At 46.6% G+C, this 26,674-nt stretch overlaps 1 protein-coding gene across 1 annotated transcript in view; it reads left to right on the top strand.

Annotated features, from left to right (window-relative positions):
- The window catches only part of ALDH5A1 (aldehyde dehydrogenase 5 family member A1), a 386,314-nt gene that overhangs the window by 172,252 nt on the left and 187,388 nt on the right, over positions 1–26,674 (top strand). Inside the window, exons 5-6 of the mRNA XM_069613625.1 lie at positions 1,375–1,518; positions 23,728–23,871. Of these exons, the coding sequence (XP_069469726.1) occupies positions 1,375–1,518; positions 23,728–23,871 (288 nt within the window). The remainder of the gene's footprint in view (positions 1–1,374; positions 1,519–23,727; positions 23,872–26,674) is intronic.

Below are 26,674 nucleotides of genomic sequence, written 5' to 3'. Positions count from 1 at the left end.
CCCTGAAGTAGCATTTCAAGGATAGCGGAACAGAGCGCTTCTTCCTCCAGTAGGAAGAAAAGGGCCTGGATATCATTGCAGAGTGATTGCGTGTTATGGGCTGAGTAGGTGGCTTCCAGAAGAGCAAAGGCCACTGCCCCACATCCTCCCTTCAGCCCCATCACTCTTATCCATCTGTTTTAAAGCGCCTAATCCTCTCTGGCTGCAGAGTTGTGGCCATCGAACTAGGGAAGGGTAGAGTCTACTCTTGAGGGTGTAAGAAACTCCATATCAAAAACCTTCAGTGCAACAGTTTGGCCCAGCCCCTCTGAACGTCCCCTCTCTCTGGTCGCTTCCGTCACCAGAGTTGACGTTGCAGATACTCTGCTAGAGGATGCTTCATGGTGTAATAACTGGGACAGGGAGGAGGGGGTAATGGCCTGTTTTACTGTCTGGGCAGGCAGAGGAATTACTATGTGTAAAGTTTCTCTACATGTGAAGTAAAGCAAGTGCTCACCAAGGAGGCCTGTGTTTCTCATGCAAGAAGGTTTTAACGTGTTGTGAAGGGGCGAGTTGCAGAAAAGGCGAAATATGGTAGTAATTGATTTTAGGCTGTAAACCATGTTTGTGATCCATCCAACATGTTGGCAAAAAAAAATCTACATCGTCAGACTCTTAAAACAATGTTTAGCATATAGCCTACCGTCCAGATTCTTGTGAAGGGCATATTTTCTGCCGATTTGACAGTACTTTTACTTTCAGGGGTGTGCATGTTGATATCTTTGTGAGTCAACCACTCATATAATGTATAATTTTTGCGCTTTAACAAAATACATCTTCTGTTTAGAAGACCTTTTTAAAATCTGTTTTGTGAATGTTTTCCTTTAATGCGATCGAGTAAAAACAAAGTAATTCAATGTACTACAACACATCCAGTTTGTTGAGACTCCTTTGGTGCATTGTCTGTTGTCTCTTTGTTCAGGTGAATGTCTTTCAATCTCTTTTGTAACCCACTTTAAACACACTTTTTGCAACCTTTACAGGACTTGATTCCTGGCGAATTACTGCTTGTTTGCTTATTTTTAGTATTGGGATTTATCAGCTGTGGTATTGCATCTTAACTTAGGTTGCGATAGGTAGAATTAGATCATTTCTCAAAATAAATACATCTCCACTTGCGATTTCCCATTGTACTTTAATTGTTAAGGTAAGCGCCAAATAAATTTCCTTCACACCAGATTACTTTTTCAAAAGTTGAGTGTTTTTATTCCAAATTTAACCTCTTGTTTTCCACTCTCAACCTCTTATTAACACTCTCTACACGTGTTTCACCCTTGTTTTTACAGGGGATCATCAGGAGAGATTTGACTGCTATCTTTTGTAACCCCCTTGCAGCTTGCCACCCAGGCTGGGATTCCCGCAGGGGTGTTCAATGTTGTGCCCTGCTCCAGACAGAATGCGGCAAGCGTAGGAGAAGCACTTTGCACAGATCCACTGGTGGCCAAAATCTCTTTTACTGGTTCTACCACTACAGGGAAGGTAAGTGAGGTGATGCCACAAAATGCATAATGCATCATTTGCTCACAATTGTGGTATTTTTTTTTTACCTCTTCAAAACCAAAAGAAATCGGCGGAAATTGGTTCAGTTTATACAATAATCACAAGGAAATAATCCCAGGAAAACTGATAGAAAATATTTGGCTTGTTGGGATGCTTTGGAATGGAGGATATATGGTGGACTTCTTTACCATGACTTTCGCTTTGTGAGTGGCCTCTGGGTGTTAGGCTGTCGAGTAGTTGTGAGGTCACCAGAGCACTTCTCCTTTTACACCTTCAGCCGAGCTCAGCTCTGCTACTGGTGTGATGTTGACATGTGCTTGCACAGAAAAGTCTCCACCCCAAAATGCGCTGCTAATGGAAATGTGCAAGGAAGTTTCCTCTGACTTGTAGTGTGTACCTCCTTGAATATTTTATAATTTGAATTTTCAAAAATGTATTCCATTCAACCTAACGGGAAAACCTTCATCTATTTATTTTTTAAACTCTTTATTGTTTGACAACATTAACCAACACAATAGAAAACCTTCATCTATGTGCTATCAACGAAATAATACAGATCAACAGGAAGAGTTTATTCAACAAATCCCGATAGGTCTTCAAGGGGCGATGGATGTAAAGGAAGGAATTGGGATCCCGGGTGCCCAAGGGCAGTTTATTCCTGAAACAAGGACCAGTTACCAAAAAGATCTGACTATTCTGTCCCCTCCGCCCACCCGTACTCTTACATCTAAATTTGGGGCATCATTTTAGGAACAGAGGGTTTGGTAGGGTTTTTAGAGCTCCATGTTAGTTGCTACATGATGTGGAGTAAGTGAATTAATACATTTGAGAATTAGGCATGTGATCTTAAAATAGACTCAACAGTAGACTGTTGGCCAATGCAGTGATTTTCTAAGGTCTAAAATGGAGTGTTATTTATGCACTACAAATGAGTTGAACCAGTTGTAGTAGATAGCATGGATAGACGGTAATCTCCTGTGTTTGTGTAGTTAAGTCTAGAATGTACAGCCCCCACTACTACAGCATGCTCTTCCTTGGGTAGAAAAGGGATGACTTGCGTAGTTGATGCTCAGATCCGATTTCCACACTGCACCCAGATTTTGTAATCTTCTCTGTGTTTGTTGTACAAGCAACACAGGGTAAGTTAGGGAGCATAAGTCATTAAGCAGATATTTTGGTCTTAAGATCACTTCTGTCGTAGATGGATTCAATTGTAGTCTGCTTTGAGGCATCCTGGTGCTGACATGATTCTGAAAAGAAGGCAGACAATGAACATTTTAAATTGCAACCTAGTATCATCATGCATCGGCATGACCTAAAAGTCCTTTTTTTTTTTTTTTACAAATAAGTGGACACCAAAGGGTTGATAGAGATAATAAACACAAGAAGTGACAGCTTACCCTTGACGAGCCCCAAACGTCACAAGGGCGATAGATGACAATGAAGCATCCAATCTCATTTGTTGGGATTTCCAGCCAGGAAGGACTAGAGCTACCATCACCACCAGCCTTCTCCGAAACACTTGCAGTTGAGGTAAAACTGTTGTATCGTGCCTGAGTGTGTCATCTGTGAAGCCTAAAGAAAAGTCAATTGTGGTATATATACTGTACACAAGGTTCACTGTGAATCTGAAACTTAATGGATATGTATCTGGTTATGAGTGATGTGAGCTTAGTTCTTATTCAAATCACTTTGGGTGCATTATTCCGATGGGTAGGTTAGGAGGCAGGACGGTTAGTATTGCTGTCTATGAGTATTTAAATGGGGGGGTAGTGCTTTTGTTTAAATATGTGTATTGAGGTAGCACCTCATTTAGGTGTTGTATTGAGATGTGGGTAGCTTTTTTCTGTAAGTTGACTTTATTGAGGTAGCGCCTCATTTAGGTGTTAATTGGTTTGGAGTGGACACTTACGTGAAGATGATTAAGTGTTCCTAGGTGGAAGGATCCATACTAGCTTTGGATTTTGGTATTTAGTATACGGAGGTAGCGCCTTTGTATAGGTTAAGCATGGTGAGTTAGTTCCTCTTTTGGTTATGGGGACATTTGAGGTAAATCCTGGGGGTAGCGCCCTTCCAGGTGTAGGAGTGAGGGGTAAGTGGAGAAGTGCACTAAGGTTAGTGGGAGTTGTGGTCTGGTGATGTTAGGAACAGTAGTAGTGCACTGTTTGTGGAAGTTGACTCTTATCTGTAATGGACAGGTGTTTTTTTTGGATGAAGTTGTGGTAGTGGTTCTCTTAGAAATACTTGTTGTACTGGTTGGGGACGCCCTCTGGTGAACATATTGGCTAAAGGGAAGTGTGCTGTCCAAGATGAAGAGTTGTCTTACCAGTTGTTTTCTTTGTGTGTTAGATGTAAATCCTGCCCAAGGTACCCCAAGTTCAGCATCATGGGACTTGTTAGTACTGCCATTGAGATGAGTGTTTAGGCCAACCCCATGTTTAGTTGGTGGTCTTGGAGATGGCTGTCCAGCATCTTCAAGTTGTTGCAGGATCTGTATACCTTGGTGTGGTTGAGTTGGGCTCCATCGGCCTAGTCCATTGATGATCTGTGTATGTTTGTGATGTAGGCATAGTTGGCGATATTTTAACAGTAGTTAGCGGTTTTATGAGTTTTCCTACTAGGTATGGTGATTTTGTTGTCTTCTTGGATGTCTAGTATTGCGCCGGGATGACAAGCTGTGCTCCAGGGTGGCAGCCTGGAGGCTCGCCTGTGGCGGGGGCGGGCAGAAGGATATATGTTATTTTGGTGGGCATTTGGTTTGTAGGGTAGTTTTAGCCTTGTGTACGGGCTGGCTGTGTCTAGAGTGAGAGTCTAGAGTCTATCCGTGGCAGGGATAGACTGAAGGTGATTTATGTTAGTATTGAGAGTGACCTGAATATGTAGGTGAAGTTTGGAATTGCATAGCTGTGGGAGTACTCGTGAAGTAGTATGGTGGATGGTGATGTGACTTGCCTGTATGTAAAGTTCTTATTGTTTGTGTATATGTTTCGGTAAGGAGGGAGATGTGTTGTATCGTAATTGAGTCTGCCTAGTATGGTCATGTGCTCAGTGATGCCATGCAAGCATCGATTGGAATGTTGATGTATGAGTGTGAGAATGATGTGGTGAGTGTTCTGTAACTGGTCAGTTGGTCCCTCCCTCCCTGGGTGATGGGTGCCGGTGATTTATTGTCTTATACTTGATGTCTTGTCCTGAAACATGTAACATAAGAACTGGAAGTAAACTTACTTATAAGCAAACTAAGTCAAGTGTGGACATTGCTTTACTACAAAAACGAGAACGCAAAATGTGATCGCCGACTGTATTACTGAGCGGTCAAGGCAGACTGTGTCTTTTCTGAGGCTGAAGCCATACACTTTCTTGTCAAAAACAAGCGCTAGTCATTAAGAGAAAATGGAAAATGGGAAGAGTTGCTTGGTCCGCACACTGACTCGGGAAGTGGAGGGGTTTTGGTGTAGCAGCCATGAAGCACATTCTCTCAAACCTATAAAGCGTAATTATTTTTTTTTTTTTAAATATTTTTTATTTTCAAAATAAAACAATACAAACCAAACTTGCAGCATTATACAACATAACCGTAAACATCAGTTAATCACATGTTACTGCACTTCAAACCCCCCCCCCCCAAGAGCTTATCAACCTTACAGTTCTGTGTAAACTTGGTGTGGCTGGGCGTCGTTTCCTTCCGAAGCAGCAGGGTCCACTTCCGTGCCAAACAGTGCCGTAATTAACATCCTCCAAGCCGCTAGGTTGCCCACATCTTCTTCCCCGCAATTGCTACACGCTTCCTGCCATACCACTGTTTCAGCCTCCGCCCACTTCTGCAGGTCCCGCCACCATATCTCTATTCTTGGCCCATGGCATTGCTTCCAACTCATGGCTATCCTTCTCTTAGCAAGTACATACGCCAGGTCTCTCAGTTTCCCGAGATGTTTGGTGTTCCGTGGTCTGGGGAACCCTCCCAGGAGGCAGGCCCAGGCCGTGTCAATGCGTAGCAGGACCCCCTTATCTGCTAATTTCTGTGCCACTTCCCCCCAAAAGCCTTCAATCACTGGGCAGGACCAGAACATATGTGTCATGTCTGCGTCTTCTTCATCGCATTTCGGGCATGCTTGTCTACCTGCGTTCGCAAACTTGGCTATTTTCTTCGGGGTCATATATGCTCTATGCGTAATGTATAGCTGTATTTGCTGCAATCTAGCATTCCTGGACACTTTCTTATGGTATCCCATGGCCCGTTCCCACATCCCATCAGTCAGCTGCGCCCCCACCTCCGCTTCCCAGTCCAGCCTCAAATCCATCAAGTCCTTCCCCACCCGGGTCATCACCACCTCATATAATCTAGAGATCTCATGTCCGCCCTCTGATATATCATATATCGTTCCGATCAGTGCGTCCGGATCTTCCGCCAGCACCTCCTCCGGCCAAGTCTTACGGATGATCTGTACCAACCTTAGGTACGTAACATATTGGCCCCCGTGCAGCCCTGTTTCTTCTCCCAGGTCTTCAAATTCCCTAATGGCCCCATCCTGCCATATGTCTCCCAATGTGGCCAGCCCAACCGATTCCCAGTATGTCCTGATTATTTTCCTAAGCTGGCTGTCCCCCATAGTTAAGGCGACCAGTGGCACCTGTGGGGAACACGGGCACGGGCTCTCTATCAATTGGCACGCTCTGCGCCAAATTCTCCACCCCAGCAGCAACATACTTGGGCGTCCATTCAAGTCTGATCTAGGGACCCAGACGATCTCTTTTAGGTAAAACGGGCGCAGTCCCGCCCAACCAGCCTAGAATCAAGGAGTTTCCTCATCAGAGAGCCATTTAGTCACGTATTGCAATTGGCTGGCCACATAATAGGCCTCAAAGTTCGGCAGCTTGATGCCTCCCTTATCGTGGAAATTTTGCAGTTTCCATAGGGCCACCCTGTTGCGGATGCCGTGCCACAGGAAGTCCCTGCATACACTGTCAAGTTTGACAAAGAACTTCCTGGGTATCAGGTATGGTATGTTACTGAAAAAGTGCAATAGCCTAGGCAGGACCACCATTTTGAGCATCGCCCCCCGGCCCATCATTGCCAGCGGCAGCTTCTCCCAAAACTGCATAGTCTCGCGGATTTTCTTCACAGCCACCTCGGTATTGTGCAAGTGTTCTTCCTTCACAGTATGATATACATCAATTCCGAGGTAGCGGAAAGACTCAACTGCCCAAGGCACGGGCAACACCGGCAATCGTTCCAGAGGGACTCCTGCGAAGCTCCCCAGTGGAAACATGCTCGATTTACCGGAATTAACCGCTATGCCGGACAGTTCCGCATACTTTTCCATGACCTCTAAAATGTACTGGAGGTTTTCCTCCGGATACTTCAGGTACAATAACAGATCATCAGCATATAGGGATATCAAATGGTTCTCTCCTCCCACCTCGATGCCAACCAAGTCATATTGTTGTCTGAGGTACACCGCTAGGGGCTCCAAGGCCAATATGTACAACATTGGAGACCAGGGGCATCCCTGTCTGGTGCCTCTACTGAGTCGCCACCTCTTGGATATCACTGATCCCGTGCGCACCCTGGCTAGTGGTTCGCTGTACAGCAGTTTCGCCCACCCCACGTAGCCAGGCCCAAACCCGTACCCCTCCAGGGCCGCCAGCAACCACGGCCACCTCACTGAATCAAATGCCTTAACTGCATCTAGGGACACTCCACCATCTCTTCATCACTTCTGTTCCCCTCTTCAATCACCCGGTGGAGTCGCCTGTGATTATGAGTTATATTTCGATTGGGGACATAGCCTGTCTGATCCGGGTGTATCAGTTTACTGATGACCCTTCGTAGCCTATTGGCCAGGACCGCCGTCAGGATCTTGCTGTCCTGGTTCAGCATCGACAGCGGCCTATACGAGCCACAGCATTGTCTCGGTTTGTTAGGCTTGGGGAGCGGCACTATCAGCGCTTCTCTGAGCGTTTCCGGTAACCGACCCTTCTCGAAAGATTCGTTGAACATCTCTAGCATCGGAGGGAGTATCTCTGCCCTATACACTTTATAAAACTCACTCGGGAGTCCGTCTGTGCCCGGGGTCTTGCAGGTGGGCAATCGTTTCACTACCTCCTCTAGTTCCTCCAGTGTAATAGGTGTGTCCAGCTCCTCCCTCTCCATCACTAATCCTGGGTAGTTCTATGTCTTCCAATGTGTTTCTGATCTCTGCCTGATTTCCTCCCCCTTTGTCCTCATACAGTGCTCTATAATAATCAAAGAAGGCTTCATTAACTCCTTCTTGGGTGTCTACCTCCTCCCCGTCCTCTCTAGCTATCATCCTGATCGGGGGCCTGGGGGTTTCTCTCTTATATAGCCATGCCAGAAGGCTGCCAGTTTTGTCTCCACCCGCATGCTGCCTCTCAACATATTTTCTGTAGTTAAGGTTACAGAGCCTCTCCCAAAGCTCCGAACACCGCTGCTGCAGCTCGAGTACTAAATCTGCGTCCCCTCCTGTCCTGCTGCATTCGCGCTCCAATTGTCTCTCCGCCTTCTCTAGCTCTGTCAGAACCCCACCCTGCAGGCCCCTTGACTTGGAAATGGCGTCACCCCGCAACACAACCTTGAATGCCTCCCAAAGTGTACCAGCCGAATCTACACTGCCCGTGTTCACCTCAAAGTACCGCTTAATCGCTTCCCTGATGTCCTCCCTGAAGACCGAGTCCCTAAGCGCCTCCGCACGGAGGCGCCATGTAGGTATCCGCGCACGAGGGCGGCCATACTGCCAGGTCAACACCAAGGGCGAGTGGTCCGACAGGACCCTCGCTCTATATTCAATTTGAGTGGTCGCCATCACCACCTCTGACGTGGCAAAGAAGTAATCCAATCTCGTGTGTAAGTGCTGTGGGGCAGAGTAGTGAGAATACTGCGAGGCATTAGGGTGTTTCAATCTCCAAACATCCGCCAGCCCAAAGTCGCCCAGCAATGTCTGTAATACTCTGGCCGCCGGGGTGGGCCGATCAATCTTACCGTCGGACCTGTCCGCCCTTGGGTCGAGAACACAGTTAAGGTCCCCTCCCCAAATAATCGCTCCCCCCACACATGTGCCCAGACGAGTGCATAGGGTTCTGAAGTATGCAGCAGCATTCTGGTTGGGAGCATATGTGTTAATAATGCAAACCTCTCTGTTCTCTACCAGGGCTCTGAGCATGACCAGCCTGCCCTCCGTGTCCACCACCTCCCGTGTGACTCTGAGCGGAACGTGCGGTGCCACCCAGATTAGCACTCCCCTGGCATAGGCAGAGTACGGGGAGCCCACCACCGTGCCACTCCACTTTTTCCCCACCAGTTCCAACTTGTGTCGGGTCAGGTGTGTTTCTTGCAGCAGTGCGATGTCAATCCTCTGTCTTTTGAGGTACAACATGACTTTGTTCCTTTTTAAATAACTATTAAGTCCCCTGACATTCCAGGTGACAATCTTAAGGTCTCCCATGGCAAGTACGTATCTTCCTGCCTCCCATGTAGCGGTTCCCAACTGCCCACGTGACACAGATGGCGTCCCGGTCCAGTAGCTCCTCATATAAGCTCGAACTCCCTTTAACTATACACACAACAAAACCCCTACTTCCCTCCCCTCCCTCCTCCCGTACCTTCCCCAACATCACACACCCCAACTGCTGCCCAGCTCCAGCCTCAGAGCTCAGGCACCCCCACATCTAGCTCCGCAAGCACCGGTCGTTGCACGGAGCCCAGTAGGGTGAGGTCACCCTAGTGGCCACCCACCTAAAACTATCGTGGGGTAAAGAGTATCGCCCTGTAAGGCTCCCGGTCAAATAAACATTAATCACAGTGTCCTTGACAAATAGTGCAATCATCTGACCTTCTTTACCGAAGGTGTCGCACCGACTATATTCAAGTCCCACGAACCACGCCATCTTGCGACGCCATTTTACGCCTCCCGTATCTCTTCCGAGCCCTTTCTAGGCCGAACTTCTGATTCCTGGGGGCATCCTTGCGCATCGAGCCATCCCATGGCATCCTCCGGGGTCTCAAAAAACAAAGTTTTATGTGCATGAATGACCTTCAATTTTGCAGGATAAAGTAACATGTATTTGTGGCCCGCTTCTCTCAGCCTCCGCTTTACAGACCCAAAATTCATGCGACTACGCTGTACAGTCAAGGTATAATCTGGGTAAGCCGTGATGTTTGCCGCTCCTCTCGTGATCGTCCCTCCTTTACGGAAGTATTCCAGTATCCTCTCCCGGTCGCGGTAGTTGAGAATTTTGGCGATCATAGGCCTAGGCGGGTTGCCCGGAGGCGGCCTCCTCGTTAGGGCTCTATGTGCCCTTTCTACTGCAAATCCTTGAGATAGGGCCCCTCCAGGTATCTCCTGTAAGAACATGGATTCGATGAAATCCGTAGGGTCACAGCCCTCCATCCCCTCCGGTAGGCCCACGATGCGGATGTTGTTGCGACGGGCTCGTCCCTCTGCCTCCTCCGCTCTGCTCTCCAGGTTGCCCACCCTTTGTGTCAGGGCGTGCAGATCGGCCTTATGGGTGGCACAATCTGCAGTATTCGGGCCAACTTCTTTTTCAAGGGACTCCGTGTGCTCCGCCAGGGCCCTGACATCCTGTCGTAGCAAATTAACGTCCTCCTGGACCTCTCCAACCTTGAGGTCCAGCGCCGTTTTTAGTTCAGTGACGGCCAGTTCCAGCTTTGATTCCCAGGCCGCCCTCAGATCCGCAATCGCCGCCAGGATTTCTTGGTTGGTGCACGAAGGCGTCGCGCTACTCGCAGCCAGCGCATCCTTACTTTTGGTAGTGTCCTGGCTCGGGGACGTCCTAGTAAAGTCGTCTAAGGTGGGCTGTTTCACCTTCGGTCGCACTGGCCTGCTCGACATGACTCAGGGAATCAACAAGCTGCTCAAGTAGCAAGTGTGCGTACAGTGCACCTTCACAGCTGGGCCACCGTGCAGCTCGCTTCTATTCCTGTCCCGGACCCGGGTCGGCCATTTTGAGTCGCCCTTTGTTCCCGGCGTCTTTTAACTCATCGTCACCGATCTCCGGCGCCGTTAAACCTGTGCCTTCCAGAAGTTCACAGTGCGTGGCCAACACCTTCACACACCAGCATGTGTATCGTCGGTGGTCAGTGGTCCGTCGTACCGCACATATTTGCCCGGATCGTTGTAGGATCTCGGGAGCTCCTCCAGAACGCGTCCTCCTACATGGCTCTCGTAGCCACGCCCCCCATAAAGCGTAATTATATGCACCAGTATTATCGCCTTCCGCATGAATTGGCAAAATATAATTTGGATTATAACTGAGAGTCTGCGATGCTTCACTCTTAATGCAGATTTCTTACGTTTGTCATGGACCTGCCCTTTTATCCAATTGTTTTGGGATGGGGTATGTTAGTAAACAGAAATGGTGGATATTGCTTTTGAGAGACCACCCGAATTGTGCTTATTAGGCTGCGCGTCTGGTTTCAACAAGAAGGATGCACGTTTTTTAGGAATTGCTCGTTTACTGGCAAAAATCCCTTATAACAAAATTATGTCTGGAAGGTGCTGTACTGATATTTGTAATTGTATTTATTTGAGTTTATATAGCGCTTTAATCCAAAGCACTTTGCAAAAGGAACAATCAATTACAACAAGCAATACATGACAATTGAATCAAACCAAAAAGCTGTACAAAGAACAATTAACAAAGTTGAGGTGGTTAAACGCTAGTGGAAGGAGCAATGGTATGAGAGGGGTAGGAGGGGTAAGTAGAGGTAGATTCAGTCAAGGAAGAAGATGAAAGAGATGTTAGGGGGGTGAGTGGAAGAGATAGGATTTAAGAGAAGTGCGAAATAAAGGGTAGGGGGTGATAGAGCGGACAGGGAGAGGTAGCCGATTCCAATGGAAAGGCGCAAGAAGTTGGAAGGAGCAGAAGCAGGAGGGGGCACAGGGCGGAGGAGGAGGAGGAGAGAGAAGGAAGAGATCAGCAGAGCGGAGGGAACGAGAAGGAGTGTATAAAGTAAGAAGGGAGGATAGTTGGGAAGGAGCAAGATTATAGAGGGCTTTGAAGACAAGACAGAGAAAAGTAAATTTGAGCTGAGTACAAAGGGAGCCAACCTAGTGTATTAAGTGAAGAGGAGATGGAGTCACGAGGAAATAGGAGGTAGAGGGAGCGGATGGCAGAGTGATAAATGGATTTGAGGGAGGACGGTGAGAGGAAGGTAGTGAGTACATGGATAAAAATGCTTCTGTTGTGTAACAAACATGGATGCACGATGAGAAATGTGGTAAACCCAGTCTCGTGCCCCAGAGACTATTGGGGAAAATTCTATGTATCTGGGCAAACGTGCATAAATGGAAAAGAGTAATAAGTGAACCCTAGATGTTCAAAATTGTAAGCTATTGTTATGGTATGACTGACCCTCGGATGATCAAATTGAAAATTAATACATCTGCATAACTAGTGTCATGAAGCTAATCATTTGTTCAGTGCGGATCATTTGGTATGATTGCTAAATTGTCAATACAGTTATGTTCTATTGAATAACTTGATAACCTGTTGATGAAAACATGCAATAAAAGGAAGTTTAAACTAAACTGGAATTCAGACTGCAGATGATCCAATAACTCGACGTTTTCCATTTGATTCTACAGTCGATGGTTTCTACTTGTTAGAAGGTCTGATATTGGTTACTAGTCTAATACCGGAGGGTCTAAGGAGGGCCTTTTTAGTAACTGTAATTATTAGTGGGCTTTAACTGGTGGGCCCTTTTACAGAGGTGGGGATCCTCCCCATGTTAAAAAGATAAACTTCCACGTATTTTCTTTCCTCCAATACTCTTTGCAGGAATTTTAAAAACTGAGAGAAGCATGGACCAGGACGCATTTCCAACATATTCTAAGACTTGTATATTTATATTAGTAAATTAGAATATTTGTGGAAAGTGCTGGATAGTCAGAGAAGGAAAAACCATGTTCGCCCCAATGTTTCTTTACTGACAGTAATATCACTGGGTACTCGAGAGGGCATTTCTTTTTCGGTATGTAGAGAGACTGAACTATCACAAACAGTCCGAAAGAGATTGACATGGTTCAAAATAACGAGCACAAATGCATCCGGGTTCAATTGGAACGAGGGGAGAGGCCAGCTCACTAGTTTGAACTACCACGAGTATCTTCTGATTTGCGACAAAAATGGGTCCTATAGTCTGTTTTATTTAAATTAACGTGACCCGAGATCTTAAATAGGCTAATCACCCAAAAATCTGCACATTTTTTAAATTCAGAGCATGTCATGAGAGAAAATACTCAAACTCGTCCAACAAGGACTTCACAGAACCAGGCCGATAGCAAAGTACCACTTTTAGGCCTCTGATGTCAAAAATATGTAAAGTTCACTATTAAGACTCTCTAACCGAAAATGGTGACCCTAAATCAGATGTCAATAGGGTCAATTTGGAGATCAGTTTCCCTCCCTTCCCACCCCCCAACAAATGGGTCTGTCCATGCTCTTAATAGTGTTATTAGGAACCATGGATGGTAGAACAATGACATAGCCACCGCATAGCCAGGTCTTGGCTCTAAAAGTTATGTCCAGCTGATTATCAATGATATATTGTACAGTGCAAATGCCATTAGCAACTGTGCAATTGAAATTGATGTGCACGTTTTAGAGACAATGTGACTGATTTAGAATGAATGAGAAACTTAACTATAGGATGCCCGCCATTTAAATGAAGGCAATGCACATGATGTATTACGTGACCGAATTGTTTGTAGGAGTGAGGGGGAAATCCATAATTGTCCTAGATCCATTACAAACCGCTTTAGAAGAGCGAACCAGCATTTCCTGCAAAGTACCCGAACCCCAGGGCAAATATGCCTATACAGGATTCAGGCCTGCATAAGCTTTTTGGAGTTGTGGCGCGGGTCTGTGGCATCAAAAACATCACGCAAGCAAGGAGAAGGCCAGGTAGTGCAGTCAGAACCATGCTGAAGATTGCATTATACAAACCAATACAAATGAACAATCCTGAAAGGAAAATGGTTATTGAAAGGATGAAACCTCCAGTGAGCATTAAGTACCCTCAACCCAGGTATATCCCAAGGGAATTTCAATACTTAGGGATAAGGGTTTAGGTAGGGGGGTTTGTTGACCAGCATTCTTTCTAATCCGTAACATTTTAGATTTCACTTGTTGGCCAGTTGGATGAGCGGGGATGGGATGCAAGCTCCATATTTCATTGATTTCTGGTCCCCTGCTTGTGGAAGTCTTTTTATGCCTTTCCTTTCGTGATACTTTCCCAAGATGCTACAGCAGCTCCCTTAACCTGAAAGTAACCCCAACATCTTCTTGTTGCAAAGGGCTTATGTTACTACCAGGGACCAGAATACAGTCCCTTTTATTTTGGGATACAAATTGCCATTCCCAGGAAAGGGTGCAAGTTGTTAAAACCTTTCATGAACTTTTCATTTTTTAAATCTGTTTTAGACCAACCAACTCGACCAAGAGAACATTTAATCAGTATTTACTTTCTTTTGTGCCCTCACTCCAGCAGAGCTGATGCCCTCGATAACCTTGTTGTCTTTGTGCAAAAAAGCATGAAGGTCCCCATTGTATGTCGAGTGGTTGGTAACGTCACCTCTCCCCTGTAGTAATAAAGTAAACATTGGCAAAGCAATTGGTTGTCTTTGTGAATGTAGAGGATTACTTTTTTTGCTTGTGCCGTGGTGGCTCTTAAAAAAAGAAAAGGAAAACCAAATCAATACATTCTTCCCCTCTACAGCAAAGGCATATCTATTTACTCAGCCAGTGCTTGTAATAATGGCAGCCATGCTAGATTGGTTTATATAGGATGCTCCCAGTCCGTCATGGCTGCATTGTTTAACCACACAAACGGTGGCCACAATAGATATTAGTTATAAAAAATAATGCTTGCAACAAAATGTACACAGCATGTAATACAGCAGAAACATGCAGAGCCCATCAGTCTATTAAATGGAATGGAAACGTCTCTTAAAAGCAGCCTCTACATTTTTTTTCCAAGATGGCCACCGGGGTGACGAGCCGCGTCTAAGCCGCGCTCTCCCCGGGCCGCCGAAATAAGCACATTTTTGCAGCAGAACACGCGCGGTCGGTGAGCGGATCGCCCCCCCCCCCCACGCCTCCCGAGGGCTCCGGTCCGGCAGTACGACCAGTGGGGCGCTGTGAACGCCGAGGAAGAGAGAGTAGCAGCGACTGCCCCTCCCCCATCGGGAGATCCCTGCCGCCGTGCCGGCAACTACACCGGAGCGGATCAGGCGGGCACGCCGCATACAGAAGGCGAGGAAAAAGGAGTCGCAGTGACGGGGGCGAATTCCCCCCGTCCCCCTGGCACTCCGCCAAGGCATCTCTACCCAAAGGAATCGGATCGTAAGCGGCTAAGACCGAAGGCGGTGGAGCGGGCGTACCGGCCCCTCCCCCACCCCCCATCGAAGACGCCCGGTGCCTGGACACTCGGGGTGCTGGGCCCCCTGCACAGCGAATGGTGGCGTAATACATGAGAAGCCCAAGGAACGTGGGGCTGCGAACGCCCACGCTCTCACCGAGGGAAGTGCGCACCTGGCGCCGGAGGTTGGCAGGCGGCTCCCGCATTGTGAGGGCACCAACGATTGCAGCGATGTTGGAGAGACGAACGCCCTGCTTGAAATAGCCCCCTTGAGGTGAGCAGAGTGGAGCACCTGAGGGTAAACGGGGCCTGAATCAAGTGATCTCCCCTGGCTTCCCCTTTTTCCACAACCGGAGCAATATATATCCCATAAGGAAGGGGCACAGAGACGGTAATCTGTAGCGGGGCAAGAGGAGGAGCCCGCTGGCTGCAGTAAAGGCACCCAAGGGGACACAACCAGAGGGCAGAGTGGACACCGCAATCAGGAGAAGGGAGAGCCCACCGGAAAGGCGTGACCTGCGCGGGGTGCCCCCGCTGCCTAGATAGGAAACCTGGACCTGGAACGGAAACTCATTCAAATAGGAAAGGGCCCACCCAAGTAGGCCCTAACCGCCACAGACTCTACGAACGGGTGCGACTCTGGGCGATCCAAGACGCCGGCTCCAAGAGAACCCCAGGGGGCACATCCCTCAGCCCATGCACACCCCAGGAAATCAAACGGAACATGTCAAGGGCAAAAAGCAAAAATAACGCTTCTCAACAGACCCCGCAGTCCTCCAGGCAAGACGCAAACATCCTACAATTGTGGTCAACGGACATTACGTCGCAAGCTAAAGGGAAGCCCCAGGACAACCAATAAGGCGAAGGCATGTCACAGACGAACCCCCATCATGCAACCTCTAGGGATGACATGCAATCATGGTTCCAGGATCTGCAAGAAAAATTCATGTCTTCAGTACAGGAGCAGTTCACGACGATGAAAAACGACATGAAACAGGCGGTTCAGGACCTCAGGGTCGACGTGGCTAAACTGGAGGAGAGAACAGACATATTGGAAAGAACAGTCCAGGGGCTCGAGGAGGAAACGTAACAGGCTAGCGAAACTCAGGAACACTTGGTGAGACTCACCTATAACCTGGAGATACAATGTGAGGATTTGGAGAACCGCTGCAGACGATCTAACATTCGCATCAAAAACATGACGGAAACAGTACTGGACAAAGACCTTATGACAGCTGTGAAGGAGGTGTTCAGAGATATTCTAGATGCATCTGAGACAGATACAATCGGAGTGGACAGGGTCACCGGGTCGGACCAAAAAGATCTGGAGCACCAGGGGAAAGACCACGGGACGTTCTGGTGGCGCTCTCCTCATACCCACAAAAAGAGCAGATACTGAGGAAGGCCAGAGTAATGGATCACATCAGAATGAACGTACAAGAAATTCAACTCTACCAAGACCTGGCCCTGGTCACATTGCAAAAAAGAAGAGCGACGGCCCCACTGGTCAAGGGACTGGTGGCAAAAGAAATTCGATATAAGTGGACCTTCCCTTTTGGGCTGACCTTCACATGGGAGGGGAAACAGAGAAGAGCGACCACATGAGAAGAGGGCATCAACATAATGGGGCTCTAAGACGACGGGGAGGAAGCAGATCAAGGAACCTCTAGTAGGGAGCAAAGGAGAAAACCAAAAGGCTGGGAAACGATCAAACAAAAAAGGCCAAACACGGGAAGAGAATGCCGTAGGAAGCTGCCATGATCAGAGAAAGAGAAAAGGAATGCCGTGGGCACCCTGGCGGCAGCCACACAAGGCACCAGTGAAGGGGGACGGTGAGAACGAGAACCGCTGCATGAGAGGCAGAAACGGCGGCCCGGGAGGGACCCATCGGCTAGGAATCCGGTAAGGACAGACGGTAATGTGTGGTTTAGGATCGCCCACAAAAATTCCCCCCCGAGAGGATGGAGGGCAGGGAGCTGTGGGCGCAACGCCTTGACATCAGTAGGAACCCTCGCCCTGCTCGGGGTCTACTTGTTTGGTTTTTGGTTATTGGTTGGGGGGGTGAGTCCTGGGGGAAGGGAAATGGGGACGGAGACACAAAAACTAGAGCAGCGGCAAAGAAGGGGACTCAAGTACAATGAACATGTGCCTTACTAAATGGGGAAGGTCCGCATTGTAACATATATTATTAGGGGATGAATCATCCCACAGAAAGGGTGAAGCTGGAGAAACTACTCAAAAGGGAAAGTGTGGACCTCCTGCTCCTCCAAGAAACTCATATCAGAGCAAAGGACAAACAGAAAACCTGTGTAAGGGGATTTAAAATTTGGGCCCAGACAAATACAACAGAAAAAAGATCGGGGGTCCTGATAGCAGTGAGGGATGGAAGGGACGCCATACTGGAGGACGCCATCACAGATAGAGAGGGAAGGTATGTGTTCGCCAACGTGGTGTTTGAAGGGCAGCGGATCACTCTAGCATCAGTATACGCGCCCAATGTGGGGCAGGATGGCTTTCTGAGAGACCATGGGAAAACTAGAATCCTTCGCAAGGGTGGAGGTGATTTTGGGGGGAGACCTGAATATGGCATGGGGACCCACAACTAGACAGAAGCACGGGGAGTGTACATGGCCAAGGGGCACCGTCAAAACGCCTCAAGCAACAAATGGACCAATTAGCCCTAAATGATGTGTGGAGGGAACTGAAGGGGGAGCAAAGAGGGTTTACATACTTTTCACATGTGCATAACTCCATGTCAAGAATTGACTACTTTTGGGCATCAGTGGGGCTCAAGGGCATGATCCAGGGTTTGGAAAATTTAGGGCAATTGCACTATCAGACCATGCCCCCCTGTGGCTCAATCTGAAACTTCTGGGGAAATCTAATGGTCTATGGAGGTGGAGGTTACCGGAGGACATAATCCAAGACCTGGTTACGGGGGAATCCATAAGGGAAATGATAGAATACTTTATGCAAAATGACACAGGGGAAGTATCTATGAGCACAGTCTGGGAGGCGTTTAAAGCGGTGATTCGTGGGAAGATGATGGCACTGAAAATCACGAAGGAGAAACAGAGGTATATGTGGGAAAAGGAACTGGAAAGGTCCATAACAGAACTAGAAGGGCAAATCGTGACACAACCCACTAGAGAACTAAAGAAGACGCTTAGACACACTCGGGGTCAACTAGAGTTGCTACGCACAAAAGGAGCGCAAAGGAGTCTGCTGTACCTAAGACAAAGATACTACATAAAAGCAAACAAGGCAGATAGGCTACTAGCGAGACAACTCCGCGCAAAACAGAAAGACATTACGATAAAAAGCATCAGAGACACGAAAGGGGAACATCTCACGCGTACACAAGACATAGGGGAAGTGTTCAGAGAATACTACCAAAAACTTTACTCCACTGACCACCCGGAGGTAGACGCACAGGACACATATCTGAAAACCCTCACCTTCCCCCAAATCTCAGAAGTAGACAGGCAGGCCTTAGAGGACCCTATTAAGGAAGAGGAAGTTAAAAAAGCAATAACTGATCTCCCATTAAATAAAGCTCCAGGTCCGGATGGCTACACGGCCCCATTTTATAAGAAATATGCGGATCTGCTAATCCCGGTCCTAACCAGGCTCCTAAACTCATTTAAAGATTGTGGCAACGTGACCCCCACAATGAACGAAGCGAAGGTCCTAGTATTTCACAAACCAGGGAAGGACCCTTTATACCCAGCTTCACATAGACCAATCTCCCTAATAAATATTGACGCCAAAATATACACTAAGATATTAGCAGCAAGACGTTCCCCTCTTCTCCCAAAGCTAATGCATCTAGATCAATCGGGCTTTATCCCAGTAGGCAAACCCACGACAACCTTAGAAGGATCATCCACTTGGTGGAAAAAATAGGCATAAAGCAAACCCCGGCTAGTCTACTTGCAGTAGATGCAGAGAAAGCCTTCGACCGGGTTGAATGGTCCATGCTATTTAAGACCCTGCAATTCATGGGATTTGGGGAGCACTTTATTGCAAGAATAAAAGCGAACTATAACGCCCCAACTTGCAGAGTGGCCATCAATGGGGAGGTTACTGAAAAGGTATTTATATCCCGTGGAACAAAACAGGGATGTCCGCTCTCCCCGTTATTATACGCTATCTTTCTAGAACGCCTACTAATGAAATTAAGAGATGCCACACATATTAAAGGGATAGACATGGCAGGCATTCAACACAAAGTAACCGCATATGCGGACATTATGTTGTTAGCACTAGAGGAGCCGGGCCGAACATTGGCGGCAGCGGTTGGGGAACTAGAAGACTTCGGGGTCCTCTCAGGTCTAAAAATTAATAGGAACAAATCGGAAATCCTAATTCTGGCGGGAGACAGGGGGGGAGATAGAAAGAGAAGCAAAAGCACTTAACCTCAAGATAGCTGCAGAAGGCATTAAATACCTGGGAATAACACTAACACACAGGGTGGAGCAGCTCTATGGTAAAAACTACCCGCAGATTCTTACAATAGCCCGTAGAGATTTGGAAAGATGGAATCCCCTTTTGATCTCTTGGTGGGGCAGGATTCAAGCAGTAAAGATGACCATCCTCCCAAAGATACTATACTACTTTCAGTCCCTCCCGGTAGGGGTACCCAGATCATTTTTTAAAACACTGTCGAAGGTAATCACAACCTTTGTATGGAAGGGGAAAACCCCGAGACTGGCCAGGGCTATCTTGACCACACCTACCAGGGAGAGTGGGCTGGCGCTACCTCACTTCCAGAAATACTACCAAGCTGCCCAGTTAAAAGTGCTACGGGAGTGGCTGGGCGACGATCCACAACCGATCTGGGCAGCACAAGACAGAGCAGTGGCAAGAACCCCGCTAGTGGAACTACTCTGGAAACAGAAACAACACAGACACCCCAACATAGGGATTAGCGAAATAATGAAAACAACGATGGAGGCGTGGGACATCCAAACACGAAAGGGTGTAATGACCACCACGCTAGGCCCATTTACCCCCATATGTAGGAATCTGCAGTTTCCACTGGGGATGGAGCAGGGGGCATATGAAAGCTGGGAGGAGGCGGGAATAACGAAAATTGGGGAAATGTTCATCAACAAGGAAATTAGATCATACAAATCCTGCCTCCCATTCCCATCACTCTCCACACGGGATAAATATAGACATGAACAACTCAAACACTGGTTAAAATCCCAGGACATAGCGACGGCAGCAACGAGAACCCTCACTCCGTTTGAGAAATACGTTACAACCAACTCAGGGGCAAAGAAATGGGTACTGACTCTATATTCCTTCATAAATACACAGTATGAAGAAATTAAGTGGTCAGACATGATCCAATGGAGCAGAACTCTGGGGGAGGAACCAACAAGAAAACAGTGGGAGGACCTTTGGACTCTGATCCCCAAAACGACCAGATCAGCACAAATAAGAGAAATGTGGATTAAAATTGTGACACAGTGGCACTACACCCCAGAGAGGCTTCACATAATGTTCCCAAAAACTTCAAACCTATGCTGGAGGGAATGCAGAGAGGTGGGGACGTGGAAACACACCTAGTGGGCCTGCAAAGGAATAGTGCCGTTTTGGGAAGAAGTTAAGGGAGAAATGGGTAAAATATTTCCAGATGTGGGACAACTGGGAGAGGGCGTTTGGTTGTGTGGAATAAGAGATGACACAGCAAGAAGATACAAAAAAGCACAATGGAGAAGCTTTATGGGACTTCTCATTGCAGCATGGACAACAATAGCCCAGAATTGGAAAAAGAAAGACACCCATCTGATTTTTACGTTGCTTCAAAAAGTCTGGGCGCACCTGGCAATGGAAAAAGTCACTCACACAATCCAAGGAACGAGGGACAGGTTTGCTAAGGAATGGGGAGGAGTCCTAGAGTATCTCCAGTCTGACTTTATGGAACAATGGTGCCCACACAACATCAAGGTCACGGACATTTTTAATACATAATGTAATCCCCAAATGAAAACACGTGTGTCCTGGGAGGGGTGGGGGGAGGTGTGGGGGGTGGGAGTTGGGGTGGAAGTTGTTACAATGTTTGAATGTTGATATATGGAAAATAATAAAGACAATTTACAAAAAAAAAAGCAGCCACTGGCTTCTACAAAATGGTTGTCACTAAACGTTTTTACCGGGATGTACTTGTTCTGCCTCATGGAGCAACCGATTGACAACAGGGCTCCTCTTAAATTACCTTCATGAGATCTGTCAGAAATTACTAAACTGCAATAAATTATTAGACTTGTGGTGCTTGAGGGGTGATGTAACAATACCAGCTGCCAGTACAACCAGAGTTTAAAAGGCAACTCCCTGATTAGAACACCAGCTACTACTAAAACCCAAAAACACATCTATCTATAAAGGTTGCTTTCGTTTGAATTATTATTCTGTGCCAATTCACCGTCCTGAATTAACAAAGAGATGTTTACTGTAGTATGTTTATTTAGTGAACTACACAAGAGCAGGACTCTAGCTGCAAATTAACCCGCGTTCCAAAACGCAAAGGCAGGTTAAACATATTTTAGGTAACTGCATGAAATGTGTATGGAACCCATTACCATACTTTTCATAACCAAGAATCTGTTTACAATCCCAATACTCCTTTAGCCTGTGGTTCTGAGTGAACAAACTCCCATTATCTAATTCTGCTTTTGATTGAAGGACTCCCTTAATCACAAACTCAGATGTCATCCAGCCTAAAGGCTACGTTCATTGTACATCAAACTGCGATTCAGTATTTTACTAGTGACACTGGAGCTGTATTTGGAGAAATAGCAGTGGGGAAGAATGTCCATTTTGTGGCACTTGATCACAAACCATAATCCACTTCATTTTGTCTGGGTTATTTGGATATCAGGAAAACGTTTTTAAAACCATTGTTTCTGCCCAGGTCAATTCACATTACGGATCAGGCAATGTTATTGCGCCACGATTCTACAGATTCTTTGGCGGTGCATTCTGTTTGCAATTACTTGATCAGAGCATGGAGGCGTATAGCGGCAAAGTTGGGCTGATATAAGAGGCCCACTTTGTATACTTTATCTCCTTGTTTGTTTGATCTTTTGAACTGGATATTGGACTGTGGACATGGTGGTGGAAGTCACATGTTATCGTTGCTTAGATGCTCACGTCCCCCCTTGAAATGGAAGCTACTTCACCATGGGATATTTGGCAGCATCCGTCATCAATGCGCGTTGCGCTTTTTTAAAAACTCCTTGATATATTAAATATATATATTTTTTTTTTTACAGCTCTGAAATGATTATTTGACAATATTGTGGGGATGGATATTTTATTCTTGGTTTTATGGGTATTTTTTATGGCAATGGGATTTTATGAATATTTGTTGTGTATAATGATGTTGTATTTTTATGTGCTTTTATAGCGGATTGGCCGAAATAAAGCTGAAATGAAATGAAAAAGTAATTGCATTCCCATTCGTTTGTGGTTTCTTTTTTTTTGGCGAATAATAATCTATTATACGCTAATCCATACTGCATTGTAAATTGAAGGTGCATTTCCCGGGCCATGCTCTGCTGGTACTTCTGATACTGACATAGTTGAGGAGCTGTGTCTTGCAAAGCAGGGGCCAGGTGCTTATGTACGTGTTTCCTATTTTTTCATAGGGGTATTTTTGTTTGTTATTTACTTGTTTTTTAGGGAGTAAAAAAGGCTGGCATACAAGTGACTGGTAGGATTGATGGAAACATAAGAACAAAAAACGACAGCCCATCAGAGATGAATACCTTCCTCCCAACAATCGCACTACAAAATTAAGTGGGAGCCCTGGAATTGACTCTGTGCTACGTTCTTTAATTGTTTCATCATCTACCTTATGCCTCTGGCTTTCTCCCCATCCCAACTCCAGGCATGAAAGGGGGGCTAATGGAGGCAAAGGGAAATGGAACTTGCATCCAGTGCTCCAGATAAGATTAAGAAGTGGGAGTAAAATAATTTTTTATTGAGTAAAAAAATAAGTCCCATTCCTAATGGGAGTATGTTATACTTGAGTAAAACATGTTTTTATTGTAAAGCAGAATTTTCTTCTTCATAAATACGTGTTTGCACCTGGTCAATCATGCACATTGAAAGATGCATTTTTACCTCTTCAGATCAGGCATTGATAATAGTTTCGTCCTGTGGCACTATGTGTGCTACTTGTCCAAACATATCCATGGGGCTGTTTCGGTAAAAGCTGGGGGATATGCACCTTATGTGTCGGTTTCCCATTTGTATTTGTACTTGCTATTTTTATTTTTTGGGAGTATTTGCCCATTTGTAGGGAGTAAAAGTGGCTGGTACACCCTGTATCTGTAGGGATGCTTGCCTCTCACCCTTTGGCAGCTTTCCCACCTCTCAACCTTTTTCGAAGCTTTCTCACCTCTATTCCTCCACCCTAGCCTTTGCCCCAATAAACTTGCGTGACCAGGTGAGTCACCTGCGACGAGCTGCCCTCCAAAGCAAGTATGTACTGGATGAGTTTGCAGTCTAGTTTAATGAGCCTGCCGAACTCCCAACTTAGTAAAGAAAATGTTTTTAAAAATCCACCACTGTCTTCTTAACCTTCTTCTGGAACCATTAGACTACTGTGCTTTCTTTCACAATACTGCATACATTAGAAGTTTGTGACCATGCTTTATATGGCTCTGATCGCAGTGCATACACATGGCGAAATAGAGTCCTACTCCTGAAGCCAACCAAAACCATGTCACCAAACCGATAAGGGATTGAGTCTTACTTGTTCTCTCTTGGTACAGATCCTGCTGAAGCATGCCGCGGACGGTGTGAAAAGAGTTTCCATGGAGCTTGGGGGCCATGCACCATTTGTTGTGTTTGACACTGCCAACGTGGACCAGGCTGTAGCTGGGGCTATCGCATCCAAGTATCGAAACTCTGGGCAGGTGAGGCTTGTCTTTATTTTTATTTTTTAAGAAATCCTGTTTTTCATCCATTAGTGGGTGACTGTTATATGTAAGCATATGAATATAGGCAGTTAAATATAAGAGGCAAATGAGACGACAATCAATGAAGCGCAAAGGCGTTGAATCAGGCTGTTACCTCTTCAAGCATAAGGCGCGAACTGGCGCACAGGCGAGCGCTCCGCCTACAACAACGCATGGGTTGTAATCCACAACACAACAACAGAAAGGGGACAAGGTCTCACTTCACAACATTAATAATGATCGGAGGACATTACGTCTCCCCCTTACACAACAAGAAGCGTAGAGTCTTAACTCATTTCTTCATTCCAACGAGATGGCTTGAGAACCACCCCTTGAGAAGGGCTTTGCACGTATGGAGGGTCTTCTGCATTGCAGTCACTGTCACAATCATCGGTGTCCATGTCGCCTTCTCTGTAGTCCGAGTCCAGGTCGGACGAGTCCTCACTGCCTGTTGGGTCGCTGTTCTCCTGATGCTCTTCACTTTCAAAGGTCCGAAAGAAAGAAGAGCTTCTGGTGACGGTGCCAGTGGGGCTGGCTGCTGGTATCATGGATCCTTGTACGTGAGTCACAGTCCTTGGCTCTGGCTTGAAAGCGGGGGCCTCTTTAGAGTCTTGGGTTTGCCGTACCAGTACCTTATCTCCTATTTGGAAGTTGCAGGGCTTTGCTTTCCGCCTACGGTCGGCATACTCCTTCATTTTGTTCTTGCGTTCCTTATCTTTTCTCCGGGCCGAGTCAGCACATTCAGCGGAGATAGAACTGTTAAGATTGTGCGGCAGTGTGGTTCTTATGACACGGCCAAACATTGGCGCTGAAGGACACGTTCCTGTAGAGCTATGTGGCGTGTTTCTGTAGTCCCGCAACAAGGTGCATATTGCCTGAATAAAGGATCCCATCGTGATTGAGCATACTTGTAGAGTGCGTTTTAGGTTGCCCATGTTCCACTGTTCCATTTGCTTGCTGCTACAGTAGTGTGACTTCATGATGTTGAAACCCGAGGTATTCTGCAAACATGGCAAAATCATGTCCGCTTATCAAGTCCGCTTAAGGGGGGTCCATTCTCTGACTTCACGTTAGAGGGAATTCCATAGTCGGCAAATGTTTTGTCTATTGCCGGTATCACCGCGTGAGCACTGTTGCATTTTGTCGATAAGTACATACTTGCCATTGGCTAGTGGGCTGAACATGTCGATGGCAACCTCGTCCCATACCTGTAGTGGCATCAGTGTCATCTTGAGGGGCTCAGGAAATGTGCGTGGGGCGACTGCCTTGCATGCTATGTATTTTCCTAGTACCTGTTCCACCCTCTCGTCCATCTGTGGGAACCACAATTTGGTTCTAAGTTGTCTTTTTGTGGAGACAAGTCTTCGATGTCCTGTGTGCACCAAAGCAAGTATTTGGTCCTGCAAGCTTGCCGGGATGGCGCTCCTATTTTCTTTTAGCAATAATCCTTCTGGGGAGATGGACACCGTATGTCTTATGAGTCGGAATGTTTGAAAGTGTCTCTCTTCAGCTGCAGATAGTGGCTGATTGTGTTTGTTTTTGGCATGCCACTGGCCCGACGTCAAGCATTCTTGTATTTCTGGAGCAGCTGGTCATTTTTTAGGCCCTCTAGCAGTTGTGCAGTCGTGATTGATTTGGGCAGTGCGTGACTTACTAGATTATTTATTGGTTGGCTTTGATGGATTGTCTCTCGTCCTGCGCTGGTAGGGGATATCGAGATAAGAAGTCCGCGGGTTGTCGCCGTTCCCGGGGTGGTGTATAATGTTGAAGGAATACTCTTGTAGTCGAGTCCCCACTTGCAATGCGTGGCGGCATCTTGGCTGTTGATTTGCCATAGATGGTGGTAAGGGCTTGATGGTCTGTGATGATGGTAAATGGACGTCCATACAGGAACAGATGTTAATGTTCACATGCCCATTCATCTGCAAGACTCTTTCTCCGGTTGCGAGTATGCACATTCTGTTGAAGAGGGGCTGTGACTTGCATACGCTACTATGCGTCTTGCTGAGTCGTGCGAGGCTCCTGGTTTTGTTTGTGCTAATATCGCCCCAAAACCGACAGTGCTGGCATTAACTGTCACTTCTGTGTTGAGTTCCAGATCATAATACGCCATGCATGCGGCGGAGGAAATTCGTTTTTTGTTTTCCTGAAACGCCTTATCACATTCACTGGAACAGGAAAATTCTTGTCCCTTCCCAGTGAGTAGTCGGAGGAGCGTGCTGACTGAAACAAAGTCCTGAATGTATCTAGTGCAGTAACTCGCCATTCTTAGAAAAGATCTGGCTGCAGACACTCTGGTCGGTGTAGGGGCTTCCATTAATGTTTGCACTTTGTATGGGTCTGGTTGTAGGCTGTTTTAGAATATGTGCCCAAAGAATTTTAGCGTTGATTTGCTGAGTTTGCTCTTGTAAGCATTTAATGTCAAATTGGCCTATTCTAGCGCCATGCACACTCTCCGTAGCGTGTCGTCATGTCATCATGTGCTTCTTGTGTGGCATCAAATATCAAAATGTCATCGCTATAGTTTAGGCAGTGGGGGATATGTTTGATGACTTGTGGAATTTCATTTTGAAAGATCTCTGCGGCCGACGATACCCCAAAGCTGAGACTCTTGTACCTGAAGAGTACCAGGTGTGTAGAAAAGGTTGTAATATATCTGGAGGACGGATGTAGCTCTAGCTGATGATAGCCCTTGTTTAAATCTGGTTTTGAAAATAGTTTTGCCCCATGCAGCAGATGCATCATGTCAGTCATTCAGGGT

Source organism: Ambystoma mexicanum, chromosome 5p, assembly GCF_040938575.1.
Source record: "Ambystoma mexicanum isolate Mex_15411 chromosome 5p, UKY_AmexF1_1, whole genome shotgun sequence".
Taxonomy (NCBI): Eukaryota; Metazoa; Chordata; class Amphibia; order Caudata; family Ambystomatidae; genus Ambystoma; species Ambystoma mexicanum.
The sequence above is the reverse complement of the archived record's forward strand: the minus strand, read 5'-3'. Positions and strand labels throughout refer to the sequence as shown.